This window comes from Cebus imitator, unplaced genomic scaffold, assembly GCF_001604975.1.
Source record: "Cebus imitator isolate Cc_AM_T3 unplaced genomic scaffold, Cebus_imitator-1.0 Scaffold413, whole genome shotgun sequence".
NCBI lineage: Eukaryota > Metazoa > Chordata > Mammalia > Primates > Cebidae > Cebus > Cebus imitator.
In genome coordinates, this window is record NW_016107728.1 from 1,747,045 (window position 1) to 1,766,804 (window position 19,760).

General features: G+C 40.7%; 2 protein-coding genes across 21 annotated transcripts in view; one reads left to right on the forward strand and one right to left on the reverse strand.

The window, feature by feature from the left end:
• Positions 1 to 15,976, reverse strand: part of LOC108289731 — a 115,724-nt gene extending 99,748 nt beyond the window's left edge. For 3 of the 11 annotated variants that reach the window (XR_005196995.1, XR_005196994.1, XR_001819297.2), the window contains exon 1: positions 15,630 to 15,699. Coding sequence is in view for 2 of the 11 variants with exons in the window: in XM_037731613.1 (XP_037587541.1) it covers positions 8,155 to 8,257; positions 15,630 to 15,958 (432 nt within the window). In the remaining 9 variants the exon portion in view is untranslated. Of the gene's footprint in view, positions 1 to 2,484; positions 2,652 to 6,179; positions 8,258 to 14,438; positions 14,557 to 15,629 lie in introns of those variants that run through there. The other 8 variants (XR_005196990.1, XR_005196991.1, XM_017509268.2 and 5 more) reach the window with 6 other exon arrangements.
• A 90-nt stretch (positions 15,977 to 16,066) lies between these two features.
• The window catches only part of REV3L (REV3 like, DNA directed polymerase zeta catalytic subunit), a 147,898-nt gene continuing 144,204 nt past the window's right edge, over positions 16,067 to 19,760 (forward strand). For 8 of the 10 annotated variants that reach the window (XR_001819285.2, XR_001819289.2, XR_001819290.2 and 5 more), the window contains exon 1: positions 16,106 to 16,571. Coding sequence is in view for 3 of the 10 variants with exons in the window: in XM_017509257.2 (XP_017364746.1) it covers positions 16,433 to 16,571 (139 nt within the window). In the remaining 7 variants the exon portion in view is untranslated. Of the gene's footprint in view, positions 16,572 to 19,760 lie in introns of all 10 variants that reach the window. The other 2 variants (XM_017509258.2, XM_017509261.2) reach the window with 1 other exon arrangement.

Genomic DNA, 19,760 nt, shown 5'->3' on the forward strand with positions numbered 1-19,760 from the left:
TCCTTTTCATATTGTTTTAGTTCAGTCCCTCTTAATTAAGCAGGTAGACTACTACGACAGCCTCTTAACTAGTTTTTTTGCCCCTAACATAACCTCCACATCATCTTCAGTTCTCTCTTTAAGACACATGTCATTTTCTTCTTTGGTTTCTCTGGTGCAGTATTCATGTCTTAACTTATTTTAAGTAATAAATTGCTTTTCTCCATATACAAGTGGTTGCGATATTTTTAACTTAGATGACACAAAAAATGAAAAAGCAGTTTGAGAGGGTAGGAAATACGGTCCATTGTAAAATGAGGATCTAATAGCCATAATAGTAATTAGGCAAGAGTAAGAAGCAGAGTACCAAATTTCGGACCGAGACCCCTCAAAGAGCCTTTAAGATATCAATGTCTCTCACTAAACTGAAAACTCCCTCATGGCAAGGACCTAGTCCTCACTCTATCCCCAGCACCTAGCATAGCACCTCATACATAACAGGATTTAATGACATGAAGAAAGTCATCTCCAGACCCTCCCTACTTTAAATTACTAGTTTATAGTCTCTGCCTGCTTATCGTCTCACCACCAACTTCTTCCTACATACCACTGCTAAATCAAGCCAATTATAATTTCCTGCTCAAAACCTTCTGACCCCTATTGGGAGTCAACTGTAAACTCTTCACCATTTAAAGCCTTCCAGAACTTGGTTCTAGCAAATTTTTCTAAGCTTTCTTCTATTCCTCATTACACTGTCAAACAGTCTAGATAAATAAGGTTTCTTTAACAAAACGTTTTTTCTGCTCTTGTTGGTTCCAGGTTTTTGTAAGATGTCTTCCATGATCTCTTTCATATCTTACCTTCAAAGTCTAGTTAATTTGCCACCTGTCAGTGACGTACCACTCTAGGTTATTGGTAATGTACCCTTGTACTCTATGCCTTAATTACTTAAGGCTCTATTTGAAGCTTTTGTTAATTACTGTCGTATTTGTATATATAACTTCTAGTAGTTAACACAGTGTCTTAAATTATCATTATGTACTTGTATTGTTTGTCCTACCAGATTTTAAGAGCCTTAGGAACTTTCTGTCGCTAATCTTCTATATCCCCAGAAACTTCTGTAGTACTTTACACATAGTGGGCAATAAGTAAAATCTGCTGAAAAGATGAATAAATGGATGTTTATAATATAGACTTAGTGTTTGGGGCTGATCCCCTTGAGGTAGTCAGGCTGTGACTGTGCCAGGCATTTCTGGGCTGCTGAAATCAGAGGGAGGCCTGTGCAGAGCATTCATCAAGGTAAGTGGTTTGTTGGTAAAATCATCACCTAAAAATTATAAGTTTGGTTGGCACCCAATATCATCTCTAGCAAAGAAACACATACATGAAAATAAAAAATTTATTATAGCAATTACAGAGAAATTACACAGAACCTGCTTTGAGAGGTGGATCTCATTTGGACTTTACTTTCTCGCTTCTGCCCTGTCACCTTAATTTGTTTCACAGATTTGCACACCTTCACATACAAGTTGTAATGTATTTTTTGATTCCTTTATATTATGGAAAAGGAAAAAACATATTTTAAGAGAGAAAATATCACAGCACCCAATATCAAATACAAAAACTTATTTTTGCTACATTTTTTAGATTTCTAATCTATCAGTGAAGCTGCAATAACAGTGTACCTAATAACCACTGATTTTTCCACATCAACTGTTCATAGACTAGAAATTCTGAGAATATTTTATAAAGGTTTAAAAATTCTTTAAAATATTTCACATACTCTAATAATAAGAAGTATATATTCTGTTATTGAGAGCTTTAAAAAGTTTAATTCCTATAGCTACTTGGCCCTATGAAACATTTGTTTGCCTGTCAGTCTGTGAGGTTGGATCAAGCAACTCTCTGTCCCACACAGCGTTTCCTTGTACTCATTAGTAGTAAGCATTGTGGCAAAGACTAATGTCCTCATGAAAAGGACAGCAAAATTCCCTTTCAGTTCTACCATAAACGTGCAATAGTCCTCTGCATAAATGGTAAAATTAAAAAAAAATTTTTTTTGAGATGGTCTTACTCGGTTGCCCAGGTTAGAATGCAGTGGTGTGATCGTGGCTTGCTGTAGCCTTGATCTCCTGGGCTCAAGCAATCCTTCCACGTCAGCCTCCCTTGTAGCTGGGACCACAGGTGCACACCACCACCCCTGGCTAGTTTTTTTTTTTTTTTTTTTTAATGTTGATGGAGTCTCACTATGTTGTTCAGGCTGTTCTCAAACTCCTGGCTTCAAGGGATTCTCCCACCTCAGCCTCCCAAAGTGCTGAGATTACAAATGTGAGCCACCATGCCTGGCTAGAATTTTGTCATTTTGAATTAAATGCTGAATAAAGTAAGTTTTAAAGCCTATATTATTATTCTTGATATAACTGACAGAAGGATAAGCTCCCATACTAGTTTCCTCAAAAGTTAATATATTTGGTGGCAACACAGAAGAATAGGAAGATCGCTTACCAAGGAGGCAGGTAACCTGGATCTCACTTACCCCATGGGGTTTTAGGCAACTCATTTACTTTGAGTCTCAATTTCTTCATCGTAAAATCTAAAGACTTGGATTATTTCAATGGTCTTGACAGAAAGACTGCATTGGAATTGCCTGTGGACATTTTGACTTGGTAGATATGAGAAGAAAGGGCCTGGATAAATGTATATTTACAACGCCTCATAAATGATTCTGATGCATATAACTGGTTAAACACCAATGGTATAAATAATTTCTTGGGTTTTTTGAAATTCTTAGAACCTACTTTTTATATCCAATTAATGGAATTTTAAAAACCCCTACCTTTCATTATTACATCATTCTTCTTCTTGCTGAATAAGTACATTTTAGGAAACGCAGAAGCTGCCTCTAAATTATGAATAATAGCTTACACTTATTGAGTGCTTAGCAGTCTAAGGTGTTAACTCATTTAATACATGTAATTCAATCTCTACAACGACACTATGAGGTAGGTACTAGTATTATTATCTGTTTATTATAGACCGAAAAAATGAGGCACAGAAAGTAATTTGCCCAAGTTATGGATCAGTTAAGTAGGGAAATTGGGCTGCAGAGTTTAAACTCTTAGCAGAATATTATCTACTGTCATTCAATAAATTACCTATACATACCAATAGTCCCCATCACTATTCCCCACCCATATAGTGCTGCTTTCCCTGCTACCGCAGGGGAAAAAAGAAGTATGTTTTTAGAAAAATCTTTGGGAACAAAGGGGAAGCTGGGAAAGTCAAGAATGAAAAAACTCAAAGCTCTTGGGCCTGAGGCCTCTGGCCCTGAATTACAACTAGAGACTACTTTGATTTATGAAAGCCTCTTTAAATAGGGTAACTATTCCTAGGAGTCATTTTCCTTCAGTTATCATTTCATCCCATGATGTCTAAGACATGCTCTTTTTGACTGAATATTTATTTTAAAAAATATTAGAAATGTACCTTACCAGATAAACTAGACCCAAAACTGTAAAGTAAAATCTGAAAGGACAAAAGGTACGTTAGAGTCAGACAGAGGGAATGATAATCAAATGATTCAGCCTATTGTTAATTTTGGGTACGCAAAGGAGAATTATAACACTATACTTTGGCATACAGGGTATAAGGTTCAGATGGTAGAGATTAATACATAACACAGTATAACCTTCTCTTCCCAACAGTATTAGATGGGCTGCCTACTAGGGTGATGAATTTACTCAGGATGAGGGCAGGAATTCAGTGAAGGAGGAAGACTGTAAGCCAAGTGTCAAAGTCTTAAATTAAGTCCTGAAAGACTACCAATATGCTAAAAACAGGGGAAAAGATATTCTAGAATGAGGATCCTTCCCCTTTCCCTATGAGCTTTCAGTCTAAAAACATTTCATACAAATGCAGAAGAAGCTGCTTAAGAAAAATGAGTAATGTTTTCCTTCATTCATAAAACTAATCTTTGTACTACTGTGCAGACTTGGCAAGAACCTCTGGTTCACATTTTCATCCTAAGGCTAGACTTTCCCTGCTAAAGAGGAATGGAGAATGAAATTACCTGCTAATTCAAGCAAGAAAAATACCAGCTCTTGCTCTCATACATTTGTGAAAATAAATGTTTTAAAAATAAATTAAAACTAGATTGCCCCAGCTCTGATTTGAGAACATCTGGTGAGACCACTAGGTATAGTTTCTCACTACATATTTTGTTAAGTATAAAAACACACATAGAAACAAAAGAAAAAAAAAACAACACACATATACAAAGGTTTTTAAAAATTATCTTAAAAGAACAGAGTAGCATGCTATTTCCTGACAGGCTGACCTTTACACAAAGAATGTCCACTTTCAACCAAGCTGAAAATTACTCTTACTGATGGCTTCAGAATATCACTGTCTACCTCAGAAAGTGGAATATTTTGTCCAAGTCAAAAATAAGTGGCCAGACAGACACTATTTGGTAATCAAATGATCAATGTAGAGGGCCGGGGAAAATTATTTCTGCAGTACCAACCATATATCTGGTACTGTGCAAAAGGAAAAGGGAAATGGGCAGGCAGGGCATGGTGGTTCCTGCCTGTCATCCCAGCACTTTGGGAGGCCCAGCTGGGAGGATCCCTTGAGCCTGGGAGTTTAAGACCAGCCTGGGAAATATTGGGAAACCCTACAAAAATAAAAAGATTAGCCAGGAGCAGTGGCACATGCCTGTGGCCCCAGTGACTTGGGAGGCTGAGGTGGGAGGGTTGCTTAGGCCCAGAGGTCAGGTTGCAGTGAAGTGTGATCGTGCCACTGCACTCCAGCCAGAGCAACAGAGCAAGACCCTATCTTAAAAAAAAAAAAAAAAGGAAATGTAGAATATGATTCCTAATGTCAAGAAACTTACAACTTACTGGTCAATTATGTAATATTGGAGTCCAGGGCCATGTCTTACTCTTAAAAAAATCAACCACATCATTTAACATAGGATTTTATAAATATCAGTAAGTTAATAAAAAGTTAAAATACAAAAAGCTTAGAATTGAGCAATAAAATGCATGTTTAACATAGGTAACTAGGTCGGGTGTGGTGGCTCACACCTGTAATCCCAGCACTTTGCAAGGCCAAGGCAGGTGGATCACCTGAGGTCAGGAGTTTGACACCACCCTGGCCAACATGGCGAAACCCCATTTCTACTAAAAATACAAAAATTAGCTGGGTGTGGTGGTGGGCACCTGTAATCCCAGCTATTTGGGAAGCTCAGGCAGGAGAATCACTTGAACTCAGGAAGCAGAGGTTGCAGTGAGCCAAGATCACACCACTGCACACCAGCCTGGGTGACAGAGTGAGATTCTATCTCAAAAATAAAATAAAATAAAAAACAAAAAGGTGACTGAGTGAAAACAGTTAAGCTGATGTAATTATTATCTATGAAATTTCTATTAAAAAAAACCTACAAAAACCTCTATTAACAATGAGAACACATAGACACAGGGAGGGAAAGGAGGTAGAGCTTTAGGACAAACACCTAATGCATGTGGGGCTTAAAACCTAGATGATGGGTTGACAGATGCAGCAAACCACCACGGCACATGTAAACCTAACTTAAGTAACAAACCTGCACATTCTGCACATGTATCCCAGAACTTAAACAAACAAACCTCTATTTAAAAATCTTTTTCCTATTCCAACTTTATATTTTGTGTAAGTACTAACACAGGAAAACTTTAGGGGAGAAAAGGGTGAGTTAACTGGGCAAAAGAGACAGGGAAAGGAAGAGCAAAGGCAGAATGAGTATCACATGCAATTCTCTTTTCTGTGGATAAGGAACATGGCATATATCAAGAATTGGTGATATAAAAAGGTGAACTATAAAGTAAGTTCCTTGAAAAATTCAGGATAGGATCCAAAATGGAGCAAAATTTTCAGCCTAAAAATGCTCAGTTTGATATATATGGGAATGTAAAATCTGAACCATTCTGTTGTTTGCCAGCAGTGAGAAAATGGTTAGGTAAATTATCATATATCCACAGCACAGCATATTTTGCAGCCATTAAAACAATGTATATGAAGAGTTTTAATTTACATGGAAAATGCTTGTTATAATGCAAAGTGAAAAAAACTAGGACATTATTTCCTCTATATATTTACAGAAAAATTTTCTAGAAACAGAATGGACTAGAATGTCAATCATGACTTCCACTGGGTGAGATTGAATGTTCTATATTTTTCTCTATTGTCTTTCATACTTTCCATACTATGTATTTAAAATTTTTAAAATTGGAAAAATACATTTTTTTTTTGAGAAAATGAAGAAATATAAGGACTTACGTATATTTACACACCTGAGAATAAATAGCCTTTTCTAGCCTCTGGAATGAGGATGTAAAATAAAGCGAAATCTAGGAGAATCCATTGTCAATAACGAAGTTTGTGTGTGTGTGTGTGTGTTTGCTTTTTTCAGACAGGGTCTTGCTCTGTGACCCAGGCTAGAGCGCAGTGGTGATCACGGCTCACTGCAGCCTCAACCTCTTAGGCTCCAGCAATCCTCCTGCCTCAGCCTCCTGCATAGGTGGGACTACAGGCATACATCACCACACCTGGCTAATTTTTACTGTTTTGGGAGACAAGGTTTCACTATGTTGCCCAAGCTGGTCTCAAACTTCTGGGCTCAAGCAATTCTTTCACCTTGGTCTTCCACAGTGCTGGGATTACAGGCATGAGCCACCCTGCCTAGTCTTAGTAAAGAGCTTTTTAGTGGAAGTTTTTCTGGAATGTGATTTACACTGTGAATATAAAAATGCTGTGGGAACTTTGGGGCCAGGGGAAACTACCCTGAGATACGTGGGTCCAAATAGATACCTTGCTTCTGAGACTTTGAATCTTAATTATTTAAATTGGGAATTTTATCTATCCTTACTCTGTGTGTTTGGTCTCCTCCTATCTATCTATAATATTATCCATTGGAAATGCTCCAATATCAATTCTAGTTATATAATTTAAATGAGGGTCCTGGAGAACTCAGGTATCAGTTTTAATATTGCACTATTCTAAGAGTTTCTTTTATTTTTTGTTCCTCAAATATCATCTTTAATTTATAGGCTCATTGGTCCCTCCCTGAAGACTATTATTGCTAATTTACAGAAGTCGGAGAGTTGTTTCAGAAAGTTTTGCTTCTCTGAGTAACTAAGTAAATTAATTGGGTAAAAAGAATAAAGATCTCTGTTCAGGAAATTCACCTCTCACCACATGGTAAATCTGACTTTCCTTTGGTTTAAAGAGAGAAAAATAAAAGAAATAAAATATTCCTTTTGGCCAAGAAATATTTTATTGTTAATCATATAGGCAATAAATATTTATGTGCCTACCTTGTACCCAGGCAGGTGTTATGGAGAAATTGGGGAAACCTGCATAAAGCCTTTTGGGACTTTGTATGGTTGACAGCAATTGCCTCCAAAGTTTGCCATATTTACTTAGGGCTTCCAAATCCCTCTGAAAGGGAATGAGTCTCTTTTCCATCATGATTTCATAAAGGCAAGAGACTGGGTGAAGGGCTGGGTAAAAATATACTTTAAACTATGCCAGGGTTTTTCAATACCTGCACTATTGACACTTTGGACCAGATAATTCTTTGTGTTGCAGGGGCTGCCCTCTGCATTGTAAGATGTGATAATAAAAAATGCCACCAGATATCCTGCCAAATATCTATTGCCAAATAATTTTGCCCTGGGGGGCAAAATTATCCCTGGTTGAGGACCAGTGGACTAAATGATTCAGACATTTGGCCCTACAGTAATTAAGAAAATTAAGTTATCTAAGAGTGAAGGAAAGAAAAGGGATGACACAAAGAATAATTTAGCTTGAGGCCAGGAGCCATTATGGCTCACACCTTTAATCCCAGTACTTTGGGAGGCCAAGGCAGGTGGATGGCTTGAGCTCAGGAGTACAAGACCAGTTTGGGGAACATAGTGAAACCCAGTCTCTCAAAAAAATATGAAAATTAGCTGGGTGTAGAGATGCATGTCTGAAGTCCCAGCTACTCAGGAGGCTGAGGTGGAAGGATTGCTTTAGCCCAGGAAGTCAAGACTGCAATGAGCTGAGATTGGGTCACTGCACCCCACCCTGGGAGACTGAGTGAGACCCTGTCTCAAAAAGAATAATTTAGCAGGGCATAGTGGCTCACACCTATTATCTCAGCACTTTGGGAGGCAGAGGCAGGAGGATCACTTGAGCCCAGAAATCTGAGACATAGGCAATATAGTGAGAAACCTCATCTCTATTAAAATAATTTCTAAAGATTAAAAAATAATTTAGCTTGAACTCTACCAAATTTACTAGAAAACAAACTATCTAAATTATTGAATAAGAAAGAAAATACTGTCACTCGTCAAATCACTATGCCCTTCTACCTATTCCTTAAAGATGAATGAAAAAACAGTGACAAGACAGTGTTTCTTACAATAGAAATGACTACTTATATAGATGCTGCTTAGAAGATTCTCTAAGTATAGGAGTAAAAGTAATAAATCTGGAGTTAGGAGACATTGGTTCCATAAAACAGCTTTATTGTTTTGGACCTTAGCTTACTGATAGTAATGGAGGGGTGTTGGGCAGGCAGTAGAGAGAGCTGCAAATAGATTTTTAAATTTAATTCAACAAATGTTGGTAACTTTATTCTAGGCATTATACTTGGATCTAGTATATAAAAGATGAAAAGACATGGTTTGCTTCAAGAAGATAACAGTCTATTAGAATGACAGACTAACAACTACAATAATACAAGCATTATAATAGAAGCATGTACAAACAGAAGTGGAAGCCTAGAAATAACGCCTAAATTTGTTTGAGGAAATCAGGGAAACCTTTACAAGGAAATGGCATTTGAGCTAAAACTTGAAAGACAAATAATAATTTTGCCAAGAGACAAGAAGGGAGAAGGTACTATGCCAGTTAGAAAGGCAAATGCACAGAGATTTGATAATTTTTCAAAAAGAAAGCCATGTTTATGAGGCTGTAATACCTCAGTAGTGCTAGAAGATAAATGGAAAAGAATGTGAAAAGGTATGAAGTCGAATATCTACCTAGGCCAAATCATGAAGTTGGTATGCCATAAACATTGTTTTTATGGCAATAGATGATAATTTGACATAGATGATAACTTAAAATTTATATGGTAGACAGCTCACCCTTGCAGTACAGTAGAAAAAAAGTTTAGTGGGGAATAAGCCAAGCAATCAATCGACTATTGCAATAGTATGCCTAAAGCTAATGAAAGACTGCAAAAGGATAATGATTATGTGGACAGAAATGGGGAATGTTCAGGAGAAAGAATAGGCAAGATTTGAAGTATGAATGTTGGGGGATTACAGCTAAGGTGTATTCAGAATTTTGCTAAGTACTTTTGGCAATACTTCATTTAATCCTTATAATATCCCTCCTAAGAATGGAAAGTAGTCCAATTTGTTAAAAGGTAATTTGCCAACAAATCAGTTCGCTATATTTACCAAATATTTGTTTCAGAGAATACTGACCCTGAATATACTTAATAAAAAAAATTTTTTTTTTTGAGACATGGTCTTGCTCTACCCTCACACTGGAGTGCAGTTGTATAGCAACCTCGACCTCTTGGGCATAAGTGATCTTCCCACCTTTCAACCAAGCAGCCTTTCAGTCCCAAATAGCTACAATCTCGGACTACAAACATGCACCACCATGCCTGGCTAATTTTTGTTTTGTTTTGTTTTTGAGACGAAGTTTTGTTCTTGTTGTCCAGGCTAGAGTGCAGTGGTGTGACCTCGGCTCACCGCAACTTCGGCCTCCCGGCTTCAAGTGATTCTCTTGCCTCAGCCACCAGAGTAGCTGAGATTACAAGCATGGGCCACCACACCCAGCTAATTTTGTATTTTTAGTAGAGACAAGGTTTCTCCATGTTGGTCAGACTGGTCTCAAACTCCTGGCCTCAGGTGATCCACCCACCTCGGCCTCCCAAAGTGTTGGGATTACAGGAGTGAGCCACTGCGCCTGACCACTAATTTTTGTAGAGACAGTTTTACCATGTTGCCCAGGCTGTTTTCAAACTCCTGGACTCAGGCAATCCTCCTGCCTCTGCCTCCCAAAGTGCTGGAATTAGAGGTGTGAGCCATCCTGCCTGGCCAATAAATGTATTATTGGTAAACTTACTTTTTAAATAAAATCACTTTTGTTGAAATGATTTAGAACCTAAGGTAAGTTTCCCCCGTTTTATTGATGAGAAAACCAAGACTCACAGAAACTGAAGTTCACAGTTAGCAAAGACAGAGTTAGGTCTATAGAGCTAGAACTTTTTTTTTTTTTTTTGAGACAGGGTCTCACTCTGCTGACCAGGCTGCAGTATAGTGGCAACACTATGAATCCACTAGCTCAGTCATAGATGTAACATGTTTGTCTAATATGAACTTTGTTACTCTTTTGAGTTCCTGTACTTCATAGGTCCACCAGAATCCTTTGCTCATAAGGCTCAAGGCTCACTGCAGCCTTGACCTCCCCAGGCTCAAACTGTCCTCCCACCTCAGCCCCCAAGTAGCTCGGATTACAAGTGTGCACCATCACATCTGGCTAATTTTTCTATTTCTTATAGAGATGGAATTTTGCCATGTTGCCCAGCTGGTCTCAAACTCCTGGGCTTAAGGAATCTGCCTGCCTTGACCTCCCAAAATGCTGTGATTACAGGATTGAGCCACTGTGCCTGGCCCTGATAAGGTTAATATTCTTAAATCAAGAACTATGCCTTAAAAAAAAAAAAAAGGGACACAATGGAACTAAATTCCAACTCCAATATAATAAAAGTAGCATAGCTTATTATGACAACTTACTTAGTTTTTCCTGGGGATATCTGATGAAGATAATGAAGGTAAGATGGTTCTCTTTGCTTTTTTGTGGTGCTTTGTTCTTTTTTCTTTTATTTAAACTCTCAGAAATTGCCTTTTATCTGTAGTCAACTACCATTTATATGTATGTTACACACAGAACTCACTAATCACCTTTAAGTTATCTCAAATATTTGTTTCATCATCAATGTAGGTGGTATTATTTTTCTGACAATACGGAAAAAGTCATCATAATTCTGCTGTCTAGGGTATGAGAGTTTGAAATCCTTTTAAATTCAACCCTGTAGTGCTCATGGTTCATAGCTGTATATAGTGGAGTCTACTCTAGGAGTTCAGTGGAGAGCGGCAACTCCTCTTCGGGGACATTTTGATATGGGGAAGTTTTTATTGCTACAGTGGCAGGTAGTGCACAGGGACCAGGGATGTTAAATGTCCTGCACAATGAAAAACTGTGTCACCCAAAATACCAGAAGCCCCATTTGAGAAACCCAAGAGCTCAGAGCCATCAACTTCATCAACATGCAACATGTATAGTCACACAGGGCCCAGTGCTTGGTTTAATGCTGTACAGTCACTGTCTTTAAAATTGTAATACTTTTATGTTTGGCTATCTGTTTTGTAAGTCCAGTGGCATAGCAGAGCATAACATGCAAGCAGAGGAGATGATGTGTGTCCTTTCTGCCTTGCTACTCTATTTGCATATGGTCTCCATGACACCTCATGACAAAGGATTCTGGTGGACCTATGAGGTGCAGGAACTCAAGAGAATAACAAAGTTAATACAAGACAAGCATGTTACATCTATGACTGAGTTAGTGGAGGCATAGACAGTTCTAAGAGGCTATACTTTGCATTCAAATCAGAACTTGCTTTAGGCACAGAAGGGCAGCAACAGCATCTTAAGGAACACATGTGACTACATCACATCCTTCCTTACTCATCTGTTACTTCCTGCGATTAGCCAATCATTTATACGAAAAATGATGACAAAGAATGAAACAGAAAAGTAGGGCAACTCAGAGCTCCCTTTCCTTTCTTTCTTCCTTACTCATCAGTAAGCAGAAACAGAGAATGTTGGTAGAATGTGTGCATATCAAGATGGAAAATAAAAATAGTTGAGTTAGTTTTGTGCAGAGTTTACAGTGCTGATAGCACAAACTACATATGCATTTACAAGCTATGAATGTATAATTTTGGTGATTCCACATACAATTGAAATGCTCTTATATTTACATTTTAAAATCACATTACATAATATAAAGATGAATGGTAAAATTCATCCTAAGAATTAAAAAATTTAACTTTTTGTTGGGTGAAATTAAAAAGCAAATTTAAAAACACTTTGACAAGTGGAGGGAGCAATGACAGAAAAAAATACTTTATATTTTAGTACAGATAACAACACATTTTCCCCTGTGTTGGAACAAGAGGACTTACATTTTCATTTCGCTCTGAGCCCCACAGATTATGTAGCTGGCTGTGACTGGGCTAGTTTAAGCAGAAAGAGATTAAAAGATACTATTTAGCTCAGAGATCTCTCAGAGGGCCAGAAAATCAGACTTGGATAAACATAGCTAGAAACAACGTCCAAGAAAGACCACGCCACAAAGAACACCCATCCCACATCACAAGGATATCCTAGTGGAAACCCATCCTCTCTACCTGCCCAGAGGAACCAGATCCGTCCTTCATGGAATTTGTCAGAAAATACAGTAACCCAGAGTGCAGCTGAAGCATCACGTTGCTTGCTGTCACATAAATGTCCTGAATGGGTACATCTGATTGTTGGAAACTAGATCATATGCTAAAGCCAGCTTCTGATTGTCAGCATACTTTCCAACTAACTCCACATTCACCGAAGTCACTCTGGTAGGTTGGGCATATTTGTACCACATAGTCCCAACTACTTGGGAGGTTGAGGTGGGAGAAACCTAGCAGTTCAGGACCAGCCTGGGCAACACTGTGAGACCCCGTCCCTAAAAAAGAAAGCAAACCCAAATTTGCCAATGCTACAAATTAAGGCCTTCCCCCTTCTCCAGCCATTGTTAAACATGTACTAATCACACCACTGATCTCATGCCAGCAATCTAGTGGCAAGGGAGTCTGAGAATTGTAGTTTTTTTTTTTTTTTCCAGTTTTTAAAGGACAGAAAAGCAAGTAAGAAGGGGGCTGGATGAATACTGAATAAGCCATCTTATAGTATCTGCCACAAAAGTAGGTACTACTGTCTGTTCTAGATTATAAACTACTAACAGACAGATGTTAACAGATGTTGAACAGTATTGGTAAAGGAGGCTTGGTAGGCTTTTACTAAAGGCAGACATGGTAAGTATACATCTGTGAACTAGAGGAGATGATTAAATGTTAATTGACACAATTAAAACACATTTTTAGGCTGTTAGACTATAAACCTCATAAGGGAAGGGACCATGTCTGTTTTGTTTCTCACCATAGCTCAAATCTCCTGGCAAGAAACAGCCACTAAAAAAAATGCATTAAGGATATTAAGTATAGAGTTCAATTTTTGCATTTTTCATACTGTATGTATACTAGGGAATTCCAAGTGATTTTACTATTTTTCAATGTCCGATTTCTGAATATGAATATTTTACTATATTTTCACATATATTATCTGATTTGAGCATTATACTATCCCTGAGACGTTAAAACAGGAATTACTATCTGTTTCATAGAGAAGGAAATAAATTCGAAAAAATAAGTGATCACTTAGCTAAATGATGGTTTGAAATTCACATTCTGAGTCAAAATTCCAGAACTCTTTCTTACTTCAAGAAGAATATATTCATAAAACATTTGATAGTGGTTAATTAGGGGGCCATTATCAGATTTTCAATTTGAACATCAACTTAAAACTAAATTACATGTAATAAACACAACATTCCTAATTTCATGCTCCAAATATTTTTCTTCAAGGCTGAACATTCTTGGAGTTCTCGAAGGATTTGACTTGGGGTTGCAATTGCCTTTTCTTAAATAATGTTGATTCAAGAGGTAAGGGGAAAGAAATCCTCTTCGAGAAACAGCAAATCTGTTAATTTGATGCTTTTACCTCTTTCTAGTTAGGAATACTATAATTTAAAAGTTATGGATACACTTGATTATAATATAGTACAATGACTCTCAATTTTATTTTGCTTAAGAATCATGGGGGTGGCAGGTAGTGTTGCCAACAATACAGATTTCCAGGCCCCATCCCCAAAAATGTAATCCAGTAAGAGCTAAAATGTTAACATTTAAAGAATTCTAGGTGTCATGGAACACTGAGAATCACTGGTATTGTGCATCTGACATTCGGCGTGTACAAAATATTTATTTTACAGAAAATACATTTTAGCATGGTAGTTGTATTTTAAAATGACTTCTATAGCCTTCTAAAATTTCAAATCAACTTAAGAGATTTTGCCCCTTAAAAATGTTATTAGCTAATTTCCTGCATATGAACAGAATCTTGCCACCTATATTTATAATCATTCTCTGAGATTAAAACCTGCAGGCTAATTCACTGTAGTTATCAGTCTCAAGTCCCTCGAAGCGTAAGTTCTTATTAGCATTTATATGTCAGGGAATTTACAGACAGTTTCTTACCAGTGACCCGTCTCTTTGGGCCTTTTGATTTTCCTATTTGAAAATCCACAACGGTTCCAAATGAGTAGCTCTCACACCACTTCAAATACATGGCAACCTGGTAACCATTAAAACGCACCTGTATAACACATGAGTGTAAAAGAACGATCTCTACTTTGGATGGGTTAGAAATGTGTCGAGGGTCCTAATTCAGGGGCAAATTTCGAACTTGAACCCAGGCTTTCTGCCTCCAACAGCTCACATCTTTTTGTTGAGAAAAAACCTTTCAGGGTTAGTTTTTACAAGAAATCTTCCCGTTTTACATATATAGAAACTGAGCCCAAAGAAACAAAATTATTTGTCCAAGGTCACGCCCAATATCAGTGGCCAAGTCAGACAGGAACCCCTTGGTTCCAATTTAATAGCCCAGCCAGCTGCATGTTACTATTCGCTTAAATAAAAATTCCCTAGCCGCAGCGCTTCACCCCTTTCGATTTCTGAATAAAGTTGTTCATTCAAAACGGCCCTTCCCCACTGTGGTGCTTTCATGCCTTCAGGTAGTAAAACCTTGCATAACGTCTTAGGGAATAACACGAGAGGCCACGTCTAACGCGGTGACTTTCACGGGCCTTTTTCTTTGGCCAAAATTTTTTTCTGAAAGGCTGTTAATCCTACATTCCGCTGGGGGAGGAGCGGACGAGGAAGGAGGGAGGTCATCGGGAGCTGACAAGTCCTTACATGTACTTGCGTGTGCCCGGGACGCAGCCTGCCGGGCAAAGGAAACCAATGAAGGATATATTAGGGCGAGAGGAAGGAAGGGGGCGGGAGAAAAACACAGTGATGGGAAATCCCTGTGCACTAGATCTGCCAACCCCTGGCAAAGCCAAGAAGAGCCGTGTGTGAATAAATCTCATTAAATGGCCAGGGGCAGACACTGCAGCAGCGCAAAGGAAGGGGCACGACGGCTCGCACAACACTTTCGGGAAGGGGGAGCACCAGGGCGGCCCTTTTATAAGCCGAGGCCCCCGCCCGTGCGCCCCCGCCCTTCGCACCGCCCCCGGGACACGCGCGAAGCCACGGCGTTACCTGAGAAGGGCCGGCTGCGTCTGCGCCCGGCCCCGCCCGCTTCGCCGCCCGCCCGCCCCTCCCGCGAGGCCGCGGCGGCACGAGATCTGCGCTTCGCCCCCTCCTCCCGCGGGCGGGCTTTCTTACCTAGTGAAAAACCGTCTCCGCGGCTGCCCCAGCCTTCTCTGTTTGATGTGAAATGGCTGTCGGCGAGGCGAGTGCGAGCACCGCAGCTCCGGCCAATACGCCGTAGCCGCCAAAACGTTTCCGAACACTGGCGCCCCCCTCCCGCAAGCCCGCTGGAGCCCATCTGTGAGATCGGTGCTCCGCCGTCCCCTCCGCTGCCCCTCACCCAGGTGACCGTGCCCGCCGGCCGAGTCATCGATCCAACACGGGCCCTGCCGGCCGCCCGCCGCCTCCCTTGACGTGTGCCCTGGGGCGGGGGAGAAAGCACCTTCTCGGCCCCCGCCCTCCATGTCCCGCCCCGGCGCCTGCCAGCTAGCTCCCTTTCCCGCCGAGCCCCCTCCCCCGCACTATTCGCAGCCCTCCCTTCGCCACACACACCCCCCTCTTCCCTCCCCCAGTGGTTGCGTCCGTGACATCATCATCATGGCAACAAGAGCTGCAGCCTGGGACCGAGGAGCCTGTGTGATTCCCGGCGGCGGCGGCAGTGGCGGCAGCACCAGCACCGACGAAATCGCAAGGGCTTCTCTCCTGCGGCCCCTCGCCGGGTGCTCCTGAGGAGGCAGCGGCAGCAGCGCCTACACCGCCCCGCCCGCCACCGCTCCTCGCGGTGTGTGTGTGTGAGGGGAGGGGGCCGAGCCGAGAAGGGGAGGGGGCGCCCGCTGCGGAGGGAGCCGCCGCCGCTGCTGCTGCCACTGCTGCTGCCACTGCTGCTGCCGCTGCCGGGTCGCCAGTGAAGGGAGGCAGTGGCGGCGGCGGCGGCGAACATGTTTTCAGTGAGGATAGTGACTGCAGACTACTACATGGCCAGCCCGCTGCAGGGGCTGGATACCTGCCAATCCCCCCTCACCCAGGCCCCTGTCAAGAGGGTGCCGGTGGTGCGAGTCTTCGGAGCGACCCCGGCAGGTAAGCGGGCGCGGGGTGGGAGCGGGAGCCGGAGCCGGCGGGGCGCCGGGGCCGCCCTCCCCGCCGCGCACTCGCGCGCACGCCGCTGGCCGTCTCCGTGGATCGCTGCCGCGTCTTCCCTCCCCTCCGCCCTCCTCGCCTTTCCTCCAGTGCGTGACAAGAGGCGCAAAAATGTGGGTCCGCACCAGCGCTGCGCGTCACCCCCACCATCGGGCAGGGAGGCAGCGGGCGCCGAATGTTTACACTGCGTGCGGCGGCCGGGAGCGGGAGCCGCACTCCGGGGCGCGGGCCGCGGGAAAGAATGCCGCGAGCGCCTCGGAGGACTGGCCAGGTGGCCGCGCCATGTCCTTCGGTGGGCGGGTTCGTAGGGCCAGCTCTGAGGTCGGTAGCTAGCGGGACCCGGGACAGCCCCTGCGTCTCCCAAGTGCCGATTTCTGGAAGCGGGTTGGAAAGGAAAAGGGGAAGTGTCAGCCTTGTTGTCAGTCGCTATTCTTGGCCTCTTCTCACCCTCGCTCTCCTCTGCCCCTTCTGGAGATGCATTGGGCCGAACAGAGTGGCGCCTGGGGCCAGATAATTTTTCTCACTGGGGTGACCGTGTGGCTCTGCTGTGAGAGCAGGTCGTGACTCCTTAGAGTTTAGTGCCTGAGCGTCTGGGGACAGGGGAGCATCCTCAGGTGCAATGCTTTCAGGAAATGTGCATCCATGGAAGTAGGAAATGCGTGATTATATTGCCTAACGTAAAACATCACACTTAATGGGGTGAATTTATTAGGAACCACAGCCAGACTCGGCAGCACAGACATTTTGAAATGCTTCTAGGCTGGGCTGTAGGTGTCTGTTTTTAAACACAACTATGTTGAAGAAGGGGTGGGGTGGGGAGACAGCAGTGACAGAAGATACATTCTCAAAAACCCTTGGGGTTTTTGATAATGTAAAAAAGATAGAGGCCACATTTACTAGGTGTTTTAAAATGGTTTTGCGTTTATGCATGCTTTGAACTGCTTCCATGAAATAATGGAGCTGCGTCCTAGGAAAGGATGCTCTTCCTCCTAGCTATGAATTGCCCTATGGGATTTTAGATAGCATTTCCCACTTGATGCTCCTTGCCCTCATCACCACTCATCTTATTACTACAGTCAGTTTCTGTGGACTACCAAGATAATAGCGCTTTCCCAAACACAAGCCCTCATTCTAAGCAGTTATCTTTTAATGTGAATTCTCTTTGTTAAAGTGTCAATGTCGTGAGATTTGGTAGCATATTCCTTTTTAAACTAGTGAATGTGATTTTGATATTGAACCTTGAAAGATGGAGAATTTGAGTGCTTTCAACGTGTTGAAAGTGTAACACTTAAAACTTTGGAGGCGGGGAAATCGAGGCGATGAAGTGTTCTAAAAGATAGGTTTTTCTGCCCTTTTAAATATAGTGGTGCTGTCTTTGTTCCTAATTGGAATTTCAGTGTAATGCACTGTTTGTTCTCACTTTACATGCAGAGGAAGGAGCAGATAGTAAAGTTGATATGGCTCTGTTCAGCCAGATTTCCGAATCATAAAGTGACATGCTAATAGGATATACTGTGGCATTTCTGTGTATTACAGCTTGTATGGTTTCAGTTAGTTTTCCACACATAATTTTTTCTCCTCCACACAAGTCATTAAATATGTTTCCCTAAGTGATATTCAAGCTCTGTTTTATAGGAAAGTTTCGTTTGTGGAAATAAATGAATTTCACTATAAGCTAACTGTAATTACGTGAGAAAATGTTCCTTAAAAGATTAAGAATATATGCTTTTGTTTTTCTGAATATTTTTTAAAAGGCACATTAACTATTTCCTATTTTATCCTTTATGGATGTTTCACAATAGATGGCCAGCCCCTTAAACAAACAAACAAAAAACCAAAGACTAAAAAACCCCACTCTTTTTTTTTGTTTATACTTTGAAATTTATATTTTAAATGAATTAAAAAGTAACACTTCTTATACTACATTGAAAGACATAAAACTTGGTACACAGAAACTCAAATTTTAAATTGTTAAGGATTATCAAATCTAATTTGCTATATCACAGTTTCCAACAAAAATGTTTCAGCAAGAGAAAAAAATTTGAAGTCATTGGCATACATTTAGAGTTTACACTTTTCATAAATCAAGCCAGCATTTTTAGCATGTCAGAGACTCCCAGTGAGATTAGTATTAATTAAACATAATCAAAAACTGCAGAGTTATCTGCTTTTGAATTATCTCCCCAAAGAAAACTAGTTCAGTAAAATAATAGCTTGAAAATTGCTAAAAGAGAGGCCAGTCTGGCTTAGTAAAACTCTGAATGCTAGAATTTTTAATGAAGACAGATTTGTTTGAAAGTAAAGATATAAACATAGTGTACAAAGATATAAACGTTTATATTATATCCTCATATCATAGTTTATATCTTTGTTAACAAGTAAAGTAAGGTAATAAAAATGTGTAACATATGATAAGCCTATGCTACATAAAATGTCATAAGCACATTTCTTTCATGTATAGAAATTAATTTGGGAGATTCTTAATTCTTTACCTTGGTTTGGAGAGAAAATGTTTTAAAATTGAGTTTGCCTTACAAATGAGATCCTGAAAAATAGCACCCAAAGGTATTTTTTCTCAAAGTGGCCATTTGAGAATTGTAAATTCTGAACAGATTGGATTAATACCTTTTACTAGTTCAGTTTTTCTATTGCATGAAAAGGTATTTTTCTGCTTTAGAAAACAGTCCGGTTGACTTTTGATTGTTCTGTGTTTTGAGGACATATCTTGAGTAATTTAAGAAATAAAGTGTTTTGCCTTTAAAAACTCCCATATCTTGAATTGGTGAAATTTGAAAAGGTATTTTTAAAAAGAGGGATAATCTTGGCTGGGTGTCATGGCTCACACCTCTAATCCCAGCACTTTGGAAGGTGGAGGCAGGAGGATCACTTGAGCCTAGAAGTTGGAGACCAGCTTGGGCAACATAGCGAGACCCCATCTCAAAAAAAAACACATTAAAAAAAAATTAGCCAAATGTGGTGGTGTGCACCTGTAGTACTAGCTGTTTGGGAAGCTCAGACAGGAGAATCGCTTGATCCCAGAAGGTTGAGGCTACAGTGAGCCAAGATCACACCACCGCATTCCAGCCTGGGCAACAGAGGAAGACCCTGTCTTTTTTTTTTTTTTTTTTT